General features: G+C 40.1%; 1 protein-coding gene across 1 annotated transcript; it reads left to right on the top strand.

Moving 5' to 3' along the window:
* The first annotated feature begins 133 nt into the window (after window positions 1-133).
* Window positions 134-18,259, top strand: LOC139423990 (interleukin-8-like). Its single transcript, XM_071175663.1, has 5 exons — window positions 134-148; window positions 16,808-17,073; window positions 17,449-17,581; window positions 17,829-17,915; window positions 18,206-18,259. Exons 2-5 carry the CDS (start codon window positions 17,010-17,012, stop codon window positions 18,213-18,215), a joined length of 294 nt encoding a protein of 97 aa, XP_071031764.1. The 5' UTR covers window positions 134-148; window positions 16,808-17,009; the 3' UTR covers window positions 18,216-18,259.
* The last annotated feature ends 340 nt before the right edge of the window (window positions 18,260-18,599 follow it).

The following is an 18,599-nucleotide window of genomic DNA, read 5'->3' as shown; positions in this document are numbered from 1 at the left end:
TAAGGAACTGCTGAGTCAAACAATAGTGATGTAAGAAACGAAATAACGGGAAGTGTGTTCATGTCTATTATTCTGTGAATGATGCTTTACTCACTCTCTCTGCATTTAGGAGGGCTCAAGAAAAGGTTGGAATTTCATAAATCATCAGGTCAGTACGTTTTGCTTTACTAGTTTTCACCATCGCCTTGATCTGATGTCATTTTTGTGTGCTATTATATTTACCCCCCCATGCCTTCAGTTTCAATATAGCTTTTGGCAAATAAACAAATATTACAGCTCTATGAAGGAGCACATTTCCAAGGAGTCTACGTCAAACCACATGTTAACTACAGAGGACCAAAAGCAATTTATATTCTAGAATACCTAGTCATGTTGAGTGTGTACTGGAGAGACTTTGCTCCAAAAGCGAGCATGACGCCATCTTGTGGCATAAATGAAAAATCACACCATCACGTTCAAAAACACAAGACATCATCAAATAACACTTAGAGCAGGGATGGGCAACTGGCTGCCCAACCGTTTTGTAGGCCCGTGAACCAATAAAACATAGTGATAATAATAAACTACCGGTAAAAAGTTTTAGTTCGTTCAAGAGTTTTTATTTGCACTATTTTCTACATTGTTGAGTAATAGTATAGACTTAAAAACTATGAAATAGAACATATGGAATCATGTAGTAACCAAAAAAGTGGTAAATAAATCAAAATATATTTTATATTTGAGATTCTTCAAATAGCCACCCTTTGCCTTGATGACAGCTTTGCACACTCTTGGCATTCTCTCAACCAGCTTCACCTGGAATGCTTTTCCAACAGTCTTGAAGGAGTTCCCACATATTCTGAGCACTTGTTGGCTGCTTTTCCTTCATTCTGCGGTCCAACTCATCCCAAACCATCTCAATTGGGTTGAGGACAGGTGGTTGTGGAGGCCAGGTCATCTGATGCAGCACTCCATCACTCTCCTTCTCGGTCAAATAGCCCTTACACAGCCTGGAGGTGTGTTGGGTCATTGTCCTGTTGAAAAACAAATGATAGTGTCACTAAGCACAAACCAGATGGGATGGCGTATCGCTGAAGAATGCTGTGGTAGCCGTGCTGGGTAAGTGTGCCTTGAATTTCAAATAAATCACTGACAGTGTCACCAGCAAAGCACCCCCAGACCATCACAGCGCCTCCTCCGTGCTTCATGGTGGGAACCACACATGCGGTGATCATCCGTTCACCTACTCTGCGTCTCACAAAGACACGGCAGTTAGAACCAAAAATCTCCAATTTGGACTCATCAGACCAAAGGTCCAGATTTCCACCGGTCTAATGTCCATTGCTCGTGTTTCTTGGCCCAAGCAAGTCTCTTCTTATTATTGGTGTCCTTTAGCAGTGGTTCCTTTGCAGCAATTCGACCATGAAGGCCTGATTCAAGCAGTCTCTTCTGAACAGTTAATGTTGAGATGTGTCTGTTACTTGAACTCTGTGAAGCATTTATTTGGCCAGCAATTTTTGAGGCTGGTAACGGTAATGAACTATTCCTCTGCAGCAGAGGTAAATCTAGGTCTTCCTTTACTGTGGCGGTCCTCATGAGAGCTAGTTTCATCATTGCGCTTGATGGTTTTCGCGACTGCACTTTAGGAATCTTATATAATTCTTGAAATGTTCCAGATTGACGGACCTTCATGTCTTAAATTAATGATGGACTGTTGTTTCTCTTTGCTTATTTGAGCTGCTCTTGCCATGAAATGGTCTTGGTCTTTTACCAAATAGGGTTATCTTCTGTATAGCTCCTCTAACATGTCACAACACAACTGATTAGCTCAAACGCATTAAGAAGGAAAGTTCCACAAATTAACTTTTAACAAAGGCCCACCTGTTAATTGAAATGCATTCCAGATGACTACCTCGTGAAGCTGGTTGAGAGAATGCCAATAGTGTGCAAACCTGTCATCAAAGCAAAGGATGGCTACATTGAAGAATCTCAAATATATTTAGGTTTGCTTAACACATTTTCAAATCAAATCCAATCAAATCCAATCACATATACGTGTTTAGCAGTTGTTATTGTGGGTGTAGCGAAATGTTTGTGCTTCTAGTACCGACAGTGCAGAAATATCTAACATTTTCACAACAAATACCAAATACACACAAATCTAAGTAAAGGAATGGAATTAAGAATATATGAATATATGGATGAGCAATGTCAGAGCGGCATAGACTAAGATACAGTAGATAGTATAGAATACAGTATAAACATATGAGATGAGTAATGCAAGATATGTAAACATTATTAAAGTTACATTATTAAAATAAATCTTCCTAGGGATAGCCCCCTTTTTTTCAATTTTTGCCTAAAATGACATACCCAAATCTAAATGCCTGTAGCCCAGGCCCTGAAGCAAGGATATGCATATTCTTGGTACCATTTGAAAGGAAACTTTGAAGTTTGTGGAAATGTGAATTGAATGTAGGAGAATATAACACAATAGATCTGTCAGAAGAAAAAATAAAGAAAAAAAACAACTTTTTTTTCTCCCACCATCTTTGAAATGCAACAGAAAGGTCCCAAATCTAGCCATCACTCTCGTTGTAATTCCGATGGTGTCCAAAAGATGGCAGCAGTGTATCTGGAAAGTTTCAGACAAATGTCTGACAAAAGTATGAGCAAACTACATGTCATTTAGTGTGAAGTCACCCAGGTACATTTGGGCAAATCGTGAAGGAGACATTTACATTCACATTACATTTTTCTACAAGAATATCGTCAAATCTGAATACTTGGACTTTGATTGAGCTTTTCCAGTATTAGTAGCCATATTATAAGTTCAACGTTTGCAAACACCCAGTTTTCATAACTTCATATCTCTCCATATTCTTATAATTTTTGTCCAAAAGGAAAGCGCTTGCTGTTGCACAAGGTTAGCAACAACATTTTGCAACAGATACTGGGTTTCCGCATACTCCCGTAAAGCCCAGGTCATTGGCTATCTAGCTAGCTTTGTTTGCCCCCGATTGGTGTTTATTTGACAAAGTTACAGTCAATCAAGTGAAGACCGCCCGCGTCATCGGCGTGCCATTAAGGCGTTGCTCTCTGACCAAATTTAGTGTCCTATAGGATATACTACACTCTTAATGATATAGTGAACTCTGGTTACGTTCTAGGATCTCTGAGGAATAAATACGAACATGATTTGACTGGTTAAAACAACGTTTAGGGTTAGATTTCACAGATTCCTTTATTTGCAAATTGAACGAGTGGAAATACAAAATCGATCATGCATGTGTCATGACGTTGGCCTGGGGGTAGGTTTATGACAGTCATAAATACCTCTCCCCCCTTTTCCTCTCTCTACCCTACTGATGTGACATTTGAAAATCTCTTGGTTAACATAGAGATTCTGGAAACATCAGAAGGTGGGGGGAAATTAACCATATTCTGGTAATCCGACCAGTTGAACATATGCGGTGGTACTTAATGAATATGATGTCAGTTCGGTTGTCATCTGAGACATTCTCATCAATGATAGGATGACATAAACTCTACAGTGGAAAGTCGGCACATTGTAGTTATCCGATTCACATGGAATTGTTGTTCAATTTACAAACGTGGGCTAGGAAAGAACAGACAGAGTATCAACAACGTTACCACACAACAACGTTACTACAACGTATCCAATTTACCTACAGAGACATTCTTCAAAGGACAAAGGACTCTGTTGGGCAACGCGGCCTTCGATCTACCACCAACCTACCGAAGCGCAGCTCAGAGTAAATATTTATTGCATTTTCCTTTTCCAAATGTGCGGTAATTTAGAATGCATAAGATTCTGTATTTACGATTAGCTGCCTACGGCCCGTTAGAGTCATCGCTTCTCCCTTTGTTCCTCAGTCTTCCCGCTCTTTCACTCAAACCCAGCCCCCCTTTTCTTTTGTGTAACCAGCGGTCATATCTGTTCTGTCAGCTAGGGATGTTTTCCTTTATGATATAATTTGTAATCAAGGTATGATTCATTCTGTGTATATGTAATTCTGTGTGATTAGTTAGGTATTTAGTAAATAAATGTAGTAAATAAATAATTAAACCCAATTTTGTATTGCTGATTCAACTTGTTAGCCAGGGTTCGTGAAGATATCCAAGAATTTACAACTTTCAGATGAGACTGAAATAAGGTGACGATTAATATTAACTGCTATTGATGTAAAGTATTACGAGGTCTTTAAGAGTTTATTCGGAAGATAACAGCTCTATAAATATTATTTTGTGATGCCCCGACTTTCTAGTTAATTACACATACATGATTAGCTCAATCAGGTAATATTAATTACAAAGAACGGATTTTATAGAATAGAATGTCATATCACTTAATCCGGCATAATTTTGGGTATGCAGACCCACTAGCCACTGCAGCCCCTCACAAGTTCCGATTTGTTTGTGGCCCCCACCCCATCAAATTTGTCCATCCCTGACTTAGAGTAATTCATTCATAATTTAACACATACTGTGTCTGTTGACTAATACAATAAACTCAGAAATGTGCTGAATAAAAATGTGTGCTCTACATTCTACTGTACATTTATTTGTTAAATTTTAACAGCGGTCTCTGCCATTAAATAGACTAATGCAACTAATATACTAACATTATCTAAAATTGATTAAATACATTTGTGTTGGTCCACACCTACAGTACATCAACATGGCTAGTTTAAAGCAGAAGTAATCTGATGGAGACATATGATCAGGACCGGTCCTAGCTGGCCCGGTTATAGAGAAAATAGGCATAGAGAAAATGTTGCAGTTTTAAAGCAAGTTTAATGCAATTCTACAAATGTTTTCATGTGTCAGAGAGAACATCTAGCAATTGTGTAACTAATTTTGTGCAATTCTACTCATTTTGCTATGAGGCAGACAGACATTTTTATAACAAATGTTATGCAATTCTATTCATTTTGCTATGAGACAGACAGACATTTTTATAACAAATGTTATGCAATTCTATTCATTTTGCCATGGCGCTAATACCCTGCAATTGTACACATTTTACCATTGGGTGGAGAGAATCTTGGCAGTTTTAATTTCCTGCAATTCTACACATTTTGGCATGACAAAATTAATGGGGGCCCATTGGAGAACATGACCAACATGTTTAGATAGCTAGCTCGACTAACTTCCCGATCTAAAAAATGTTAGCTGACATGGACTACAGTAGTTGAGTGACCATGTCAGTGACTGACATAACAATAGAAAAACTGCTGATGCACAACCAAATCCCCTCCCCCCTTTCCCCGTCATAAACCCCGTCTCACACCCAGGCCCTGGTGGGGTTTCACTTCCTTTGTGACATCATGATTTTGCCCCATATTAAAACATCCGATGAAGGGAGTAGGCTAGTTGAAACACATAGGGGAAATGCCAAATCCCTACTTCCCCTCCCATCCATTTGCGCGTTAATTAAGCGTCCCAAAGCTGATGGAGTGAAAATTATCGAGGGTGCTGTAGCATCTAATTAGACCCCCTGGTAGGCACTTCGATTGAGCCTGCAACGGTGCAGGCTTTCTTAGCTAATTGGAATACCATAAAGCACCACGTTATTTCACACAAAATAATGGAGAGGCTTGCCTAATTATATGACTCGTGTATTTGTTTACAGTGTGTCTGCTGTCGAGACTTGACAAATGCAAAATATTAAATACCTACCAAATTAAATGTTTAACTGTTACTGAGTTGCTGCCATGCTATGTTGTTGTCTTATATCTCTCTTTAAATAGTGTTGTGGTGTCTCTCTTGTCGTGATGTGTGTTTTGTCCTATATTTTTATTTATTTTTAATCCCAGCCCCCATCCCGTAGGCCTTTTTCCTTTTGGTAGGCCATCATTGTAAATAAGAAATTGCTCTTAAGTGACTTGCATAGTTAAATAAATAAAGGTCAAATAAATACAAAATATTATTTGGAAAACAACGGGGGGATTTGTACATGTGAATTGCATGCTCTTTAAAAAAAAAAGTGAAACATGAATTGCATCACGAGTGTGTCCTGAGGTTGATGGGTTTACTTATCACCACTCTCAGAAAGTACCCACAGAGATTCGTCAGCAACAACTGACAACAGAACGCCGACGAGGCTGTGGTTTGGGATTCACAGAAAAATTGTTTGTGATTTACCTTTTTTCTGATCACATGACCTGGCCAGTAAAAAAAACTCCGGGCGCATTCGGATCACTTTTGTCAAGTCCTTTCAAAGTGTGTTGCATTAGGGGGATATAAATTGTCCTACATGTCGACTGCATAAACGTTACAAAAATCATGTGATCAAAAGTAATAATGTTTTGAACGCAGCCATCGCCTGCGTTGTGTGACGCTCTATTGTCAGCCAATCATTAGGGCGTTTTGTTTGACCCACGCCAAGGTGACGAAAAACGTGACTTAAACAGGAACCAACTTTGCGCAAATCATTTATACAGTAGATATGTGATATTTGAGACTCTCTCACACTAATTGATTGTACAATGTTCACATATATGTTTCCAGTGTGAGTGTGTAATATGGGGGTTGGAGACATGTTTATTTGGACATAATAAAGAAAAACTTGTTTAAACACTGTCATTTTGCACTGAGCCTTGCTGTTGGAAAACCACATCAGTAGCTACGTTTCAATCCAATTGGCTACAGATTTTCATGGAAATATGTCAATTTTCCCATCAGTGGTGTGTTGCCACCAAACTGACTTGTGGATTAAAATCAGTGTTATGAGGTAGTGCACAAAAAAAAAATATTTTTTTGCTTACGTTTTCATGTACTTAATAAATATTGAAAGTTCAATGAGTTTCTATGGCATTTTTAACTCATATTTTTGTCACAAAAACTGTTGTATTAAATAAAAAATGTGTCTACTCTAAATAGAAAATGTGTCTACTCTCATGACACATGCTCTCTAGCCAACAGCTCACAGTTACAGTGAAGGTAGTCTACATGATGAGTTTACTATAAATAAACACCAGTCTAGCATCAATAATCAGATACAGTGAGGGTAGTCTAGTCTACATGATGAGTTTACTATGGATAAACACCCGTCTAGCATCAATAATCAGATACAGTGAGGGTAGTCTAGTCTACATGATGAGTTTACTATGGATAAGACAGAGAATATTTATATTTGTCAAATGGCAGTCAAGCATCGATCATGTCACCAGAATAAGAAGATATTTATTGGAAAGGAGCATCAATCTCATAACAGTGCACTTTCACCACCCTGTGAAGTTCATAACTTATTCAATCTGTAGCCTAATAAACTGCATGGTTTCCCAAGTAGTAATAATGGTAGGGCCACAATACCATATCATCACGTGACTCCAAGTTTACAGCGTTTTCACCACCATTTCTCACAAAACTAATTTTAAAAGACACAATGTCAAACGAGCAAATGAACTGTCGGCATTTACAAAATTGTACCATAACTTCCTTTTTTTCCATCACAGGCACAGCTGTTGTGATGTGTTTTGTATGTATGACTTTACTTGCATAAAAACTGTGTCTGGAAACGTGGTTAGTGACGGATCGATATTTACTGGGGGGAGGGGCTGGTACAACTCAAAATAACATGACCCTCCCCTTGTACTGTAAAATAAATTGAGCACCCTCCCTCCTCATAGATTTAACTCAAACTAATGTTTATGACCAAAAAGAACAATAACTAGCAACCCTGTGTTTATAAACATGGATATCGACTTTGCTACTTCAGCATGCTTTTGTGGCACAGTCCATGAAACACAAGGTTACATGCCAGAAGGTTGAGGGTTCGCCGATCCCCACAGACAAGCTCACTCTCCCTGCTTGTTTCATTACTTCACTATCAGAGCCAGTGGCAAACAATGATCAGCTAGGGGGGATCTGATTATCTACATGTTGATGCCATATTTATAATGATATAAAATATATGCAACGAATAGTCCACCAGCAGGTTTCTGTGCCATGCACCACACAACCAATAAACAAAGCATACTGATGTCAGGACCTTCAGTATCATGGTTTGCATTTTCAGCACCACAACAAATATACCATGTCAATCTCGACAAACAGAAAATACATCCCTCCCTACCACGTAGGCTTATCCAATATCGAAGGCTTGGCTTGACAATCTCTGAATGTCTTTCCATTCATCATTTGGCCGCTGCACAGTTTGGAATGATAGATAGATACATTAATCATTTGTCATTTAAAAAAATACATTCTGTATATCCAGTACACACAAAGATGTTTAAAAGTGACCAGGATTGCACAATAAAGTCGGGGACTTATTTCCAATGTTGTCCCTATTTTTTTTCCCCATAAATACATATACAATTACATAGATACAGACACATTACAGAGGTAGAGACAAAAAAAATCTGCACCTCCAGATGAGTATGAGGGGGCAGTTTAAGTACAATTCTTACAAGCTTGTTTGGCAGGTAGCTTATTTTTTTAATGTTTGGAGCTGCTGGTAAACCATGATGTGCAGACAAAATTAAAGTGACACTGGACTACCGCGTCTTTAGGGTGTCTATAGCTAGGTTTTCATCCAATTGGTGACAGATTTCATGTGAATATTCTACAATCTTCAAAAAACAAGATGCCATATCAGAGTTTCCTTTAGAAAAATTTGGAGCCGGGCAACATGAACATGAACATTTTGACATTTGAGAAATTTCATAGGCATCCATATGCATTCAGATTCGACCTGGCGCAGGTCGGATATGTTGGTCCCCACTTTGCTGCTTTAACTGCCTCCACTCTTCTGGGAAGGCTTTCCACTAGATGTTGGAACATTGCTGCGGGGACTTAGTGAGATCGGGCACTGATGTTAGGTGATAAGGCCTGGCTCGCAGTCAGTGTTCCAATTCATCCCAAAGGTGTTCGATGGGGTTGAGGTCAGGGCTCTGTGCAGGCCAGTCAAGTTCTTCCACACCGATCTCGAATAAACCATTTCTGTATGGACCTCGCTTTGTGCACGGGGGCATTGTCATGCTGAAACAGGAAAGGGTATTCCCCAAACTGTTGCCACAAAGTTGGTGGCACAGAATCGTTGAGAATGTCATTGTATGCTGTAGTATTAAGATTTCCCTTCACTGGAACTAAGGGGCCTAGCCCGAACCATAAAAAAACAGCCACAGACCATTATTCCTCTTCCACCAAACTTTACAGTTGGCACTATAAATTGGGGCAGATAGGGTTCTCCTAGCATCGGTCAAACCCAGATTCATCCGTCGGACTGCCAGATGGTGAAGCATGATTCATCACTCCAGAGAAAGCGTTTCCACTGCACCAGAGTCCAATGGCGGCAAGCTTTACATCACTTGAGCTGACACTTGGCATTGCGCATGGTGATCTTGATGATTGTTGGTGATTGTTAACAATGGTGATTGTTAACAGACAGATTATTTCACTTATAATTCACTCTATCACAATTCCAGTGGGTCAGAAGTTTACATAAACTAAGTTCACTGTGCCTTTAAACAGCTTAGAAAATTCCAGAAAATAATGTCATGGCTTTAGATGCTTCTGATAGGCTAATTGACATAATTTGAGTCAATTGGAGGTGTACATGTGAATGTATTTCAAGGCCTACCTTCAAACTCAGTGCCTCTTTGCTTGACATCATGGGAAAATCAAAATAAATCAGCCAAGACCTCAGAAAAAATGTTGGAGACCTCCACAAGTCTGGTTTATACTTGGGCGCAATTTCCAAATGCCTGAAGGTACCACGTTCATCTGTACAAACAATAGTACGCAAATATAAACACCATTGGACCACACAGCCGTCATACCACTCAGCAAGGAGATGCGTTCTGTCTCCTGGAAATTAACGTACTTTGGTGCGAAAAGTGCAAATCAATCCCAGAACAACAGTATCTATATCCACAGTAAAACGAGTCCTATATCAACATAACCTGAAGGCCGGTCAGCAAGGAAGAAGCCACTGCTCATAAAAAAGCCAGACTACGGCTTGCAACTCACATGGGGACAAAGATCCTACTTTTTAGAGAAATGTCCTCTGGTCTGATGAAACAAAAGGCTTGCAAGCCAAAGAACACCATCCCAACCGTGAAGCACGGGGTTGGCAGCATCATGTTGTGGGGGTGCATTGCTGCAGGAGGGACTGGTGCACTTCACAAAATAGATGGCATCATGATGCAGGAAAATGATGTGGATATATTGAAGCAACATCTCAAGACATCATGTTAAAGCTTGGTCGCAAATGGGTCTTCCAAATGGACAATGACCCCAAGCATACTTCCAAAGTTGTGGCAAAATGGATTAAAGACAACAAAGTCAAGGTGTTGGAGTGGCCATCACAAAGCCCTGACCTCAATCCCATAGAAAATGTATGGGCAGTACTGAAAAAGCATGTGCGAGCAAGGAGGCCTACAAAAGTTTCACCAGCTCGTGTCAGGAGGAATGGGCCAAAATTCACCCAATTTATTGTGGGAAGCTTGTGGAAGGCTACCAGAAACGTTTGACCCAAGATAAACATTTTAAAGTCAATGCTACCAAATCAAATCAAAGTTTCAAATCAAAGTTTATTTGTCACGTGCGCCTAATACAACACGTGTAGACCTTACAGTGAAATGTTTACTTACAGGCTATAACCAATAGTGCAAAAAAGGTATTAGGTGAACAATATGTAAGTAAAGAAATTAAACAACAGTAAAAAGACAGTGAAAACTAACAGTAGCGAGGCTATATACAGTAGGGAGGCTATAAAAGTAGCGAGGCTACATACAGACACCGGTTAGTCAGGCTGATTGAGGTAGTATGTACATGTAGATATGGTTAAAGTGACTATGCATATATGATGAACAGAGAGTAGCAGTAGTGTAAAAGAGGGGTTGGCGGGTGGTGGGACACAGTGCAGATAGCCCGGTTAGCCAATGTGCGGGAGCACTGGTTGGTCGGGCCAATTAAGGTAGTATGTACATGAATGTATAGATAAAGTGACTATGAGCCTCCCGGGTGGCGCAGTGGTTAAGGGCGCTGTACTGCAGCGCACTGCGCACTGCGCCCGGCCGCCACAGAAGTTGCTGGTGCGCGATGAGACAAGGATATCCCTACCGGCCAACCCCTCCCTAACCCGGACAACGCTAGGCCAATTGTGCGTTGCCCCACAGACCTCCCGGTCAAGGCCGGTTACACCAGAGCCTGGGCGTGAACCCAGAGTCTCTGGTGGCACAGCTAGCTAGCTTCTGTGGCGGGCCGGGCGCAGTGCGCGCTAACCAAGGTTGCCAGGTGCACGGTGTTTCCTCCGACACATTGGTACGGCTGGCTTCCGGGTTGGATGTGCGCTGTGTTAAGAAGCAGTGCGGCTTGTGTATCGGAGGACGCATGACCTTCAACCTTCGTCTCTCCCGAGCCCGTACGGGAGTTGTAGCGATGAGACAAGATAGATAATTAACTACTAAAACAATTGGATACCACGAAATTGGGGTAAAAGGTTAAAAAAATATATAATTTAAGTGACTATGCATATTTGATAAACATACCTAAATAGTTCTAAATAGTGTGTGTGCCCCCCCAACCCCTCTTTTACGCTAGCCATTTGATTACCTGTTCAGGAGTCTTACGGCTTGGGGGTAAAAACTGTTGAGAAGCCTTTTTGTCCTAGACTTGGCACGCCGGTACCGCTTGCATGCGGTAGTAGAAAGAACAGTCCATGACTGAGGTGGCTGGGGTCTTTGACAGTTTTTATGGCCTTCCTCTGACATCGCCTGGTGTAGAGGTCCTGGATGGCAGGGAGCTTAGCCCCAGTGATGTACTGGGCTGTACACACCTTGCGGTCGGAGGCTGAGCAATTGCCATACCAGGCAGTGATGCAATATATATATATATGTGTAGGTTGAATTAGCTGTATCCCTGCAAACCAGATGCATCTGGTTGTTGGCAATTCCACTAAGGGTGACCCCTGGCTCTACACGGAGCACATACTCTCGATGTTGCAGTTGTAGAATCTTTTGAGGATCTCAGGAAATTGAAGCTCTTAACCTGCTCCACTACAACCCCGTCGATGAGAATGGGGGCGTGCTCGGTCCTCCTTTTCCTGTAGTCCACAACTATTTCCTTAGTCTTGGTTAAGTTGAGGGATAAGTTGTTATTCTGACACAACCCGGCCAGGCCAGACTGTGATCACACAGTCGTCCAGAACAGCTGATGCTCTCATGCATGCCTCAGTGTTGCTTGCATCGATGTGAGCATAGAAGTGATTTAGCTCGTCTGGTAGGCTCGTGTCACTGGGCAGCTCGCGGCTGTGCTTCCCTTTGTAGTCTGTAATAGTTTGCAAGCCCTGCCATATTAGACGAGCGTCCGAGCCGGTGTAGTATGAATCAATCTTAGCCCTGTATTGACGCTTTATCTGTTTGATGGTTCATCATAGAGCATAGCAGGATTTCTTGTAATCTTCCGGGTTAGAGTCCCGCACCTTGAAAGCGGCAGCGCTACCCTTTAGCTCAGTGTGAATATTGCCTGTAATCCATGGCTTCTGGTTGGGGTATGTACGTACAGTCACTGTGGGGACGACGTCCTCAATGCACTTATTGATAAAGCCAGTGACTGATGTGGTGTACTCCTCAATGCCATTGGAAGAATCCCGGAACATGTTCCAGTCTGTGATAGCAAAACAGTCCTGTAGTTTAGCATCTGCTTCATCTGACCACTTTTTTATAGACCGAGTCACTGGTGCTTCCTGCTTTAATTTTTGTTTGTAAGCAGGAATCAGGAGGATAGAGTTCTGGTCGGAATTTATCAAATGTACACATCTCTGTGTGTGGAGTAGAGGTGATCTAGAATTTTTTTCCCTCTGGTTGCACATTTAACATGTTGATAGAAATTTTGGAGAACTGATTTAAGTTTCCCTGCATTAAAGACTCCGGCCACTAGGAGCGCCACCTCTGGGTGAGTGGTTTCCTTTTTGTTTATTTCCTTATACAGCTGACTGAGTGCGGTCTTAGTGCCAGCATCTGTCTGTGGTGGTAAATAAACAGCCACGAAAAGTATAGCTGAAAACTCTCTACTAATTGAGTGTATGTAAACTTCTGACCCACTGGGAATGTGATGAAAGAATTTAAAGCTGAAATAAATCATTCTCTCTACTATTATTCTGACATTTCACATTCTTAAAATAATGTGGTGATCCTAACTGACCTAAGACAGGGAATTAAATGTCAGGAATTGTGAAAAACTGAGTTTAAATGTATTTGGCTAAGGTGTATGTAAACTTCCGACTTCAACTGTATCTCTACATATCTCTCTCTATATATATCTCTATATCTCTCTCTCTCTATATATATATATAGATAGATAGATAGAGAGAGAGAGATAGAGATATATAGAGATACACCTTAGAGATACACCTTAGCCAAATACATTTAAACTCAGTTTTTCACAATTCCTGAAATGTAATCCTAGTAAAAATTCCCTGTCTTAGGTCAGTTAGGATCACCACTTTATTTTAAGAATGTGAAATGCCCACAATCCACAACCAGATGCATCTGGTTTTCAGTGATACTTGAATTAGCTGTATCCCTGCAAACCAGATGCATCTGGTTGTTGGCAATTCCACTAAGGGTGACCCCTGGCTCTACACGGAGCACAACATCAGGAAGTAGCATTAGCCACTAGTATGGTGGTGGAAAATTGTGTTTTGTAAAGAAAGAACACATATTTTCCTGTTTTTTTCCCGCCTTCTCGTCATTAAATCGATTTCGAGAGTAAATCGACTCCATTGCAGCCTGAATGGAGAATGTTTTATGTACAAATATATAAAGGAAGAGAAGCTTAGACTTAACCTCAGAGAGAGAGAGAGAGAGATGCCAGGGGCATACTACAACACCTAGATGCATTTCTTTATGTCAAATGGCTCCTGCGTCATCTATACAGATAGAGACGTGCAAAAGGAGGCTAATTCATACATTTTCAATCCAAATATTTTTATAAAGATAAGCATTATATTGTTAGATTATAGGAGTAACTCTGGTAGGCCTAAAACAGACTTCCTCACCTCAAGTTCACCTGTCTGAGTCAGTTGGAGAGCCGGGTCGGGAGAGCTGGGGTGCACTGCCTTCATATCAAAGGTCTGCAGTAGCTTAAGCTTAACAATAACCACACCATACCAAACTTTCACAAATGTTTCTAAAATTTATTAGGATAATATAAAAAGTAAGTCAAGCCATTGTTTATAGGGAAAATAAAAAACAGAAGATTGAATGTAAACCAGGGAAAAAACGCACTTGTCACGTTCTGACCTTTATTTCCTTTGTTTTGTCTTTATTTAATATGGTCAGGGTGTGAGTTGGGGTTGGCAGTCTATGTTTGTGTTTCTATGTTTGGTTTCTGTTTCGGCCTAGTATGGTTCTCAATCAGAGGCAGGTGTCGTTAGTTGCCTCTGATTGAGAATCATACTTAGGTAGCCTGGGTTTCACTGTTGGTTTGTGGGTGTTTGTTTCCGTGTGTGTATTTGTCGCCACACGGTACTGTTTCGGTTTGGTTATTTCACATATTCGTTTATTGTTTTTGTATTTCATAGTGTTCAGTGCTTTTCTTATTAAAATCGTCATGAAAACTTACCACGCCGCATCTTGGTCCGATCCTTACTCCTCTTCAGACTAAGAGGAGGAAATCTGCCTTTACAGCACTACCATTCCCTGTGCCCAATAAGAAAACACACAACCCTCCCCCCAGTAGATTTCAACCTGTCAGTTGTTGCAGATGCACCTTGCTGACTTCCCTCCTTGACTTTTGTATACAGTTGGTTGCTTTTGCCTCACCACTTAAATGAGCCCTCTGTAATTAGTTACTGAGTTTTCCCAGTGAGGTCACTTTAAGGTCAGAAAAAACTCCCTTCCCTATTTATAGCACATGCATTGCAGCAAAATCGGTGAACTAATTTATATAAAATCCCCCATCAATCTTATTACAATCTTCAAAAAAGACACACTTCCTCTCATAGATGGGGGCTGAATGGTCATTAATGGTGTGATGTCGAAGTTGTACAGGCCAGATGTGTTGGTTCATGTTTTTTTTCTTCATGTGTTTAGTTCTCACTGAAAGCTGAGTCTCTGGCACCCTGCCTGTCTGGAGGAATGTCATTTCAGTTACTCAATGTTTACTTAAATTGTATTGTTTGTCACTTCCTGTTTTAGTGAATGTAATGTTTATTACAGAACATTGTATTTAAAGTGTGGACAGAGATTGTGATATAGACTGAATATACCAAAGATTAGGAACTCCCCCTTTTGCCGTCAGAACAGCCTCAATTCGTCGGGGGCATAGACTCTACAAGGTGTCAAAAGTGTTCCCCAGGGATCCTGGCCCATGTTGACTCCAATGTTTTCCACAGTTGTTTCAAGTTGGTTGGATGTCCTTTGGGTGGAGGACCATTCTTGAAAACACACAGGAAACTGTTGAGTGTGAAAAACCCAGCAGTGTTCTTGACACAAATCGGTGCGCCTTGCATCTATAACCATACCCCCCCGTTCAAAGGCATTTAAATATTTTGTCTTGCCCATTCACTCTCTGAATGGCACATAGACCCAATCCATATCTCAATTGTCTCAAGGCTTAAAAATCATTCTTTAACTTGTCTCCTCTCCTTCATCTACACTGATTTGAAGTGGATTTAACAAGTGACATCAATAAGGGATCATAGATTTCACCTGGATTCACCTGGTCAGTCTATGTCATGGAAAGAGCAGGTGTTCTTAATGTTTTCTACACTCGGTGTAAAGCATGCACAGAGATGATGACTTAAAGTGTTATTAGGTAGGCCTATTTTTGTAAATAAAACATCAGTCAGCTTTAGAGGCCCTGGTGGTGTAAAGTAGCCCTACTTGGAATAAAATGTAGTACATTTAATAAAAGATTATTGAATTTAATTCAATTGGATTCAATTCAAGCCTGCTTTCCTCTACTATGTCTTCATTGAAACTCCCCATCATACAGTAGTAGGTGAGCGAACATACAGTATATCATACCCCATTCAATGGTAGAATAAAATAAATAGGGTCTGAGGCCAGGTTGTCAGGGAAAACTACTGGCCCTCATATCATAGTTAGGGTCAGAAGTTTTGTGATCCGGTGAGCCTAATCACTGGCGATGATGATTCTTTGTTGAAACGTTCCATCCTGTGTGACGAATGTCTTGTGACACAATACGCATATTTCAGCCATTTGTCCACAGCTAGGTTGCATTAGAAATGTTCTATTAGTTGATGTCAGTTATGATTCCAATGTACTCATCTTAAATGTGTTAATACATAGTTGTCAGTCAGCAATATAGCGCTGTGCACTTTACTCTGGTTAGTAAAGACAAAATCTGGTTATTAAAGAATCATCAATGCATTCAAAACTCAAGCATTTCATCAAATTTCATGACACTTTCATTTGGCATTTTTCCATCTGTATGATGTGACAGGTTGTTCCATGAGAAAGCTGTTGATAAATCAAAATCAAATGTGCCGAATACAACTGGTGTTGTATTACCGTGAAATGCTTACTTACAAGCTCTTAACCAACAATGCAGTTTTAAGAAAATAGAGTTAAGAAAATATTTACAAAGTAAACTAAAGTAAAAAATAAAATCTATAGAAAAGTAACACAATAAAATAACAAAAATGGGGTTATATACAGGGGGTACCGGTACCAAGTCAATGTGTCTTACTGTCACTCATGAGTTAAAGGGAGAAATTCCCTACCTCAATCAGCCCTCAAAGTCAGCCAAATCCCCGATTTCACAATCTTTCACATGCCACAATGACTCACTTCCAGGACTCGGCTTTAAAACAGCTCTCTCCCCACAGTGGCAGACAAAGCGGTTCTCTTCTCACAGCGGCAGATTCAAACTCTCCACAGACAGAGAAGGAAGGAAAGAAAGAACTCGCAACTGGACTGACAAAGAGAGAAAGATATAACAATAAAATACTTTACAATACCTGTTACCAGCTAGATAACAACCATAGACTTTATTAGAGGATTTCTAGTAGGATCATCTGTAACCCCAAGATGAGCATCAGAATGTCAGCCAGCCTTGTCGTTGTGCTCCTGGCCCTCCTGACCATTACTGAGGGTGAGTTTATATTATTACCTACATCACTCTGACTCAATGCATTGACACCAATGGACATGAATATAATGGTTATGAGCAGTAGGATTACTATTTACCTTTATATACTGTACTGTATATTGTATCTTATTTTACATACAAATAAATCTGCATCTCTCTCTCTCTCTCTATATATATATATATATATATGAAATATATACTGTGTATATATACTGTATATATGCCATTTAACACACACTTTTATCCAGAGCAACTTACAGTCATGCTTGGATGACTTTCTCTCTTTCCCCCTCTCTAACTAATCAAGTGTGTTTGTCATCACGGTGGATGCCTGTGTATTCCTTCTACCGCTGACCCTTGACCTTTTACCTCTAACAGGGATGAGTCTGAGAGGCATGGGGGCTGACCTGCGATGTCGCTGCATTGAGACGGAAAGCAGACGGATTGGTAAACTCATTAAGAAGGTGGAGATGTTCCCTCCCAGCTCGCACTGCAGAGACACTGAGATCATGTGAGTCCTGCTGCTTCCTGATTATAGTCATATTACACTGGCAAATGCTTACTGTAAAATATGGTTATTATATGATGTTGACATTAAATGTGGTTACTATATAATGTTCATTTAAAAAATATATAACTTCAATTAATCAGTCCTACTCCCTGACTACCATCCAATTTCACTAGCTAATGCTGACACTAAAATGTAGTTATTACCAGGTTTCATGATTGTCTGACTGTGCTGTGTGTCTGTCCTGTAGTGCCACTCTGAGCAAGAGCGGTCAGGAGATTTGTCTGGATGTCAGCGCTCCGTGGGTCAAGAGGGTCATTGAGAAGATGCTGGCCAAGTAAGTACAACATAAACTTGTACAGCCCATGGATGTAAACCGACCGGGTAAAACAACACAGATAAGACTGTCTTTTAACAAAGACAAAATTGGACAAAATGATGTCAGAAATACAGCAGAACATGACTTGCTTCACCTGACAGAAATATGTCTAGGTTCAAGTGACATTATTTAATCTTTCCTTATCCTGAGCTTGGGGAATTTTCTAATCTAGCTTCACAAAAAGTTGTGAATCAACTTCACATGGGCAATTATATTGTAATAACGTAATCTTTTATTTTCCTCAACAGCAACAAATGAAGAGGGGGAATCATTCCATGAATTCTCTGGGATTCTGAAGATACGTATTTATAAGCTTGATAGGCTGAATTCTATCATGTTCTATCCAGGTTGGAATACAACATTAGATTTAGAGTGGCATGAGACTGTTTTAAGTGAAAAGACAGTCGGTTTCTTATATACAACCAAGTACTATGTACTAAACTTATATTTTATTTTAATTTATAAATTGTTTTTCTTTCATTGTTATAATCAAATTACGAGATTTACATGCATTCCGGTTGTATTGGAATGATTTCGTAATACAAACCTCAGTATATTTATTGATATATTTATTTGCCTATTTATTCAAATTAAACTGTTGGATCATGTTGAAACTTCCAATCTAATTCAATTACAATAAAT

The sequence above is a fragment of the Oncorhynchus clarkii genome, chromosome 13 (genome assembly GCF_045791955.1).
Source record: "Oncorhynchus clarkii lewisi isolate Uvic-CL-2024 chromosome 13, UVic_Ocla_1.0, whole genome shotgun sequence".
Lineage (NCBI taxonomy): Eukaryota > Metazoa > Chordata > Actinopteri > Salmoniformes > Salmonidae > Oncorhynchus > Oncorhynchus clarkii.
Note: the sequence above shows the minus strand (reverse complement) of the source record. Positions and strands in the feature narration are given on the sequence as shown.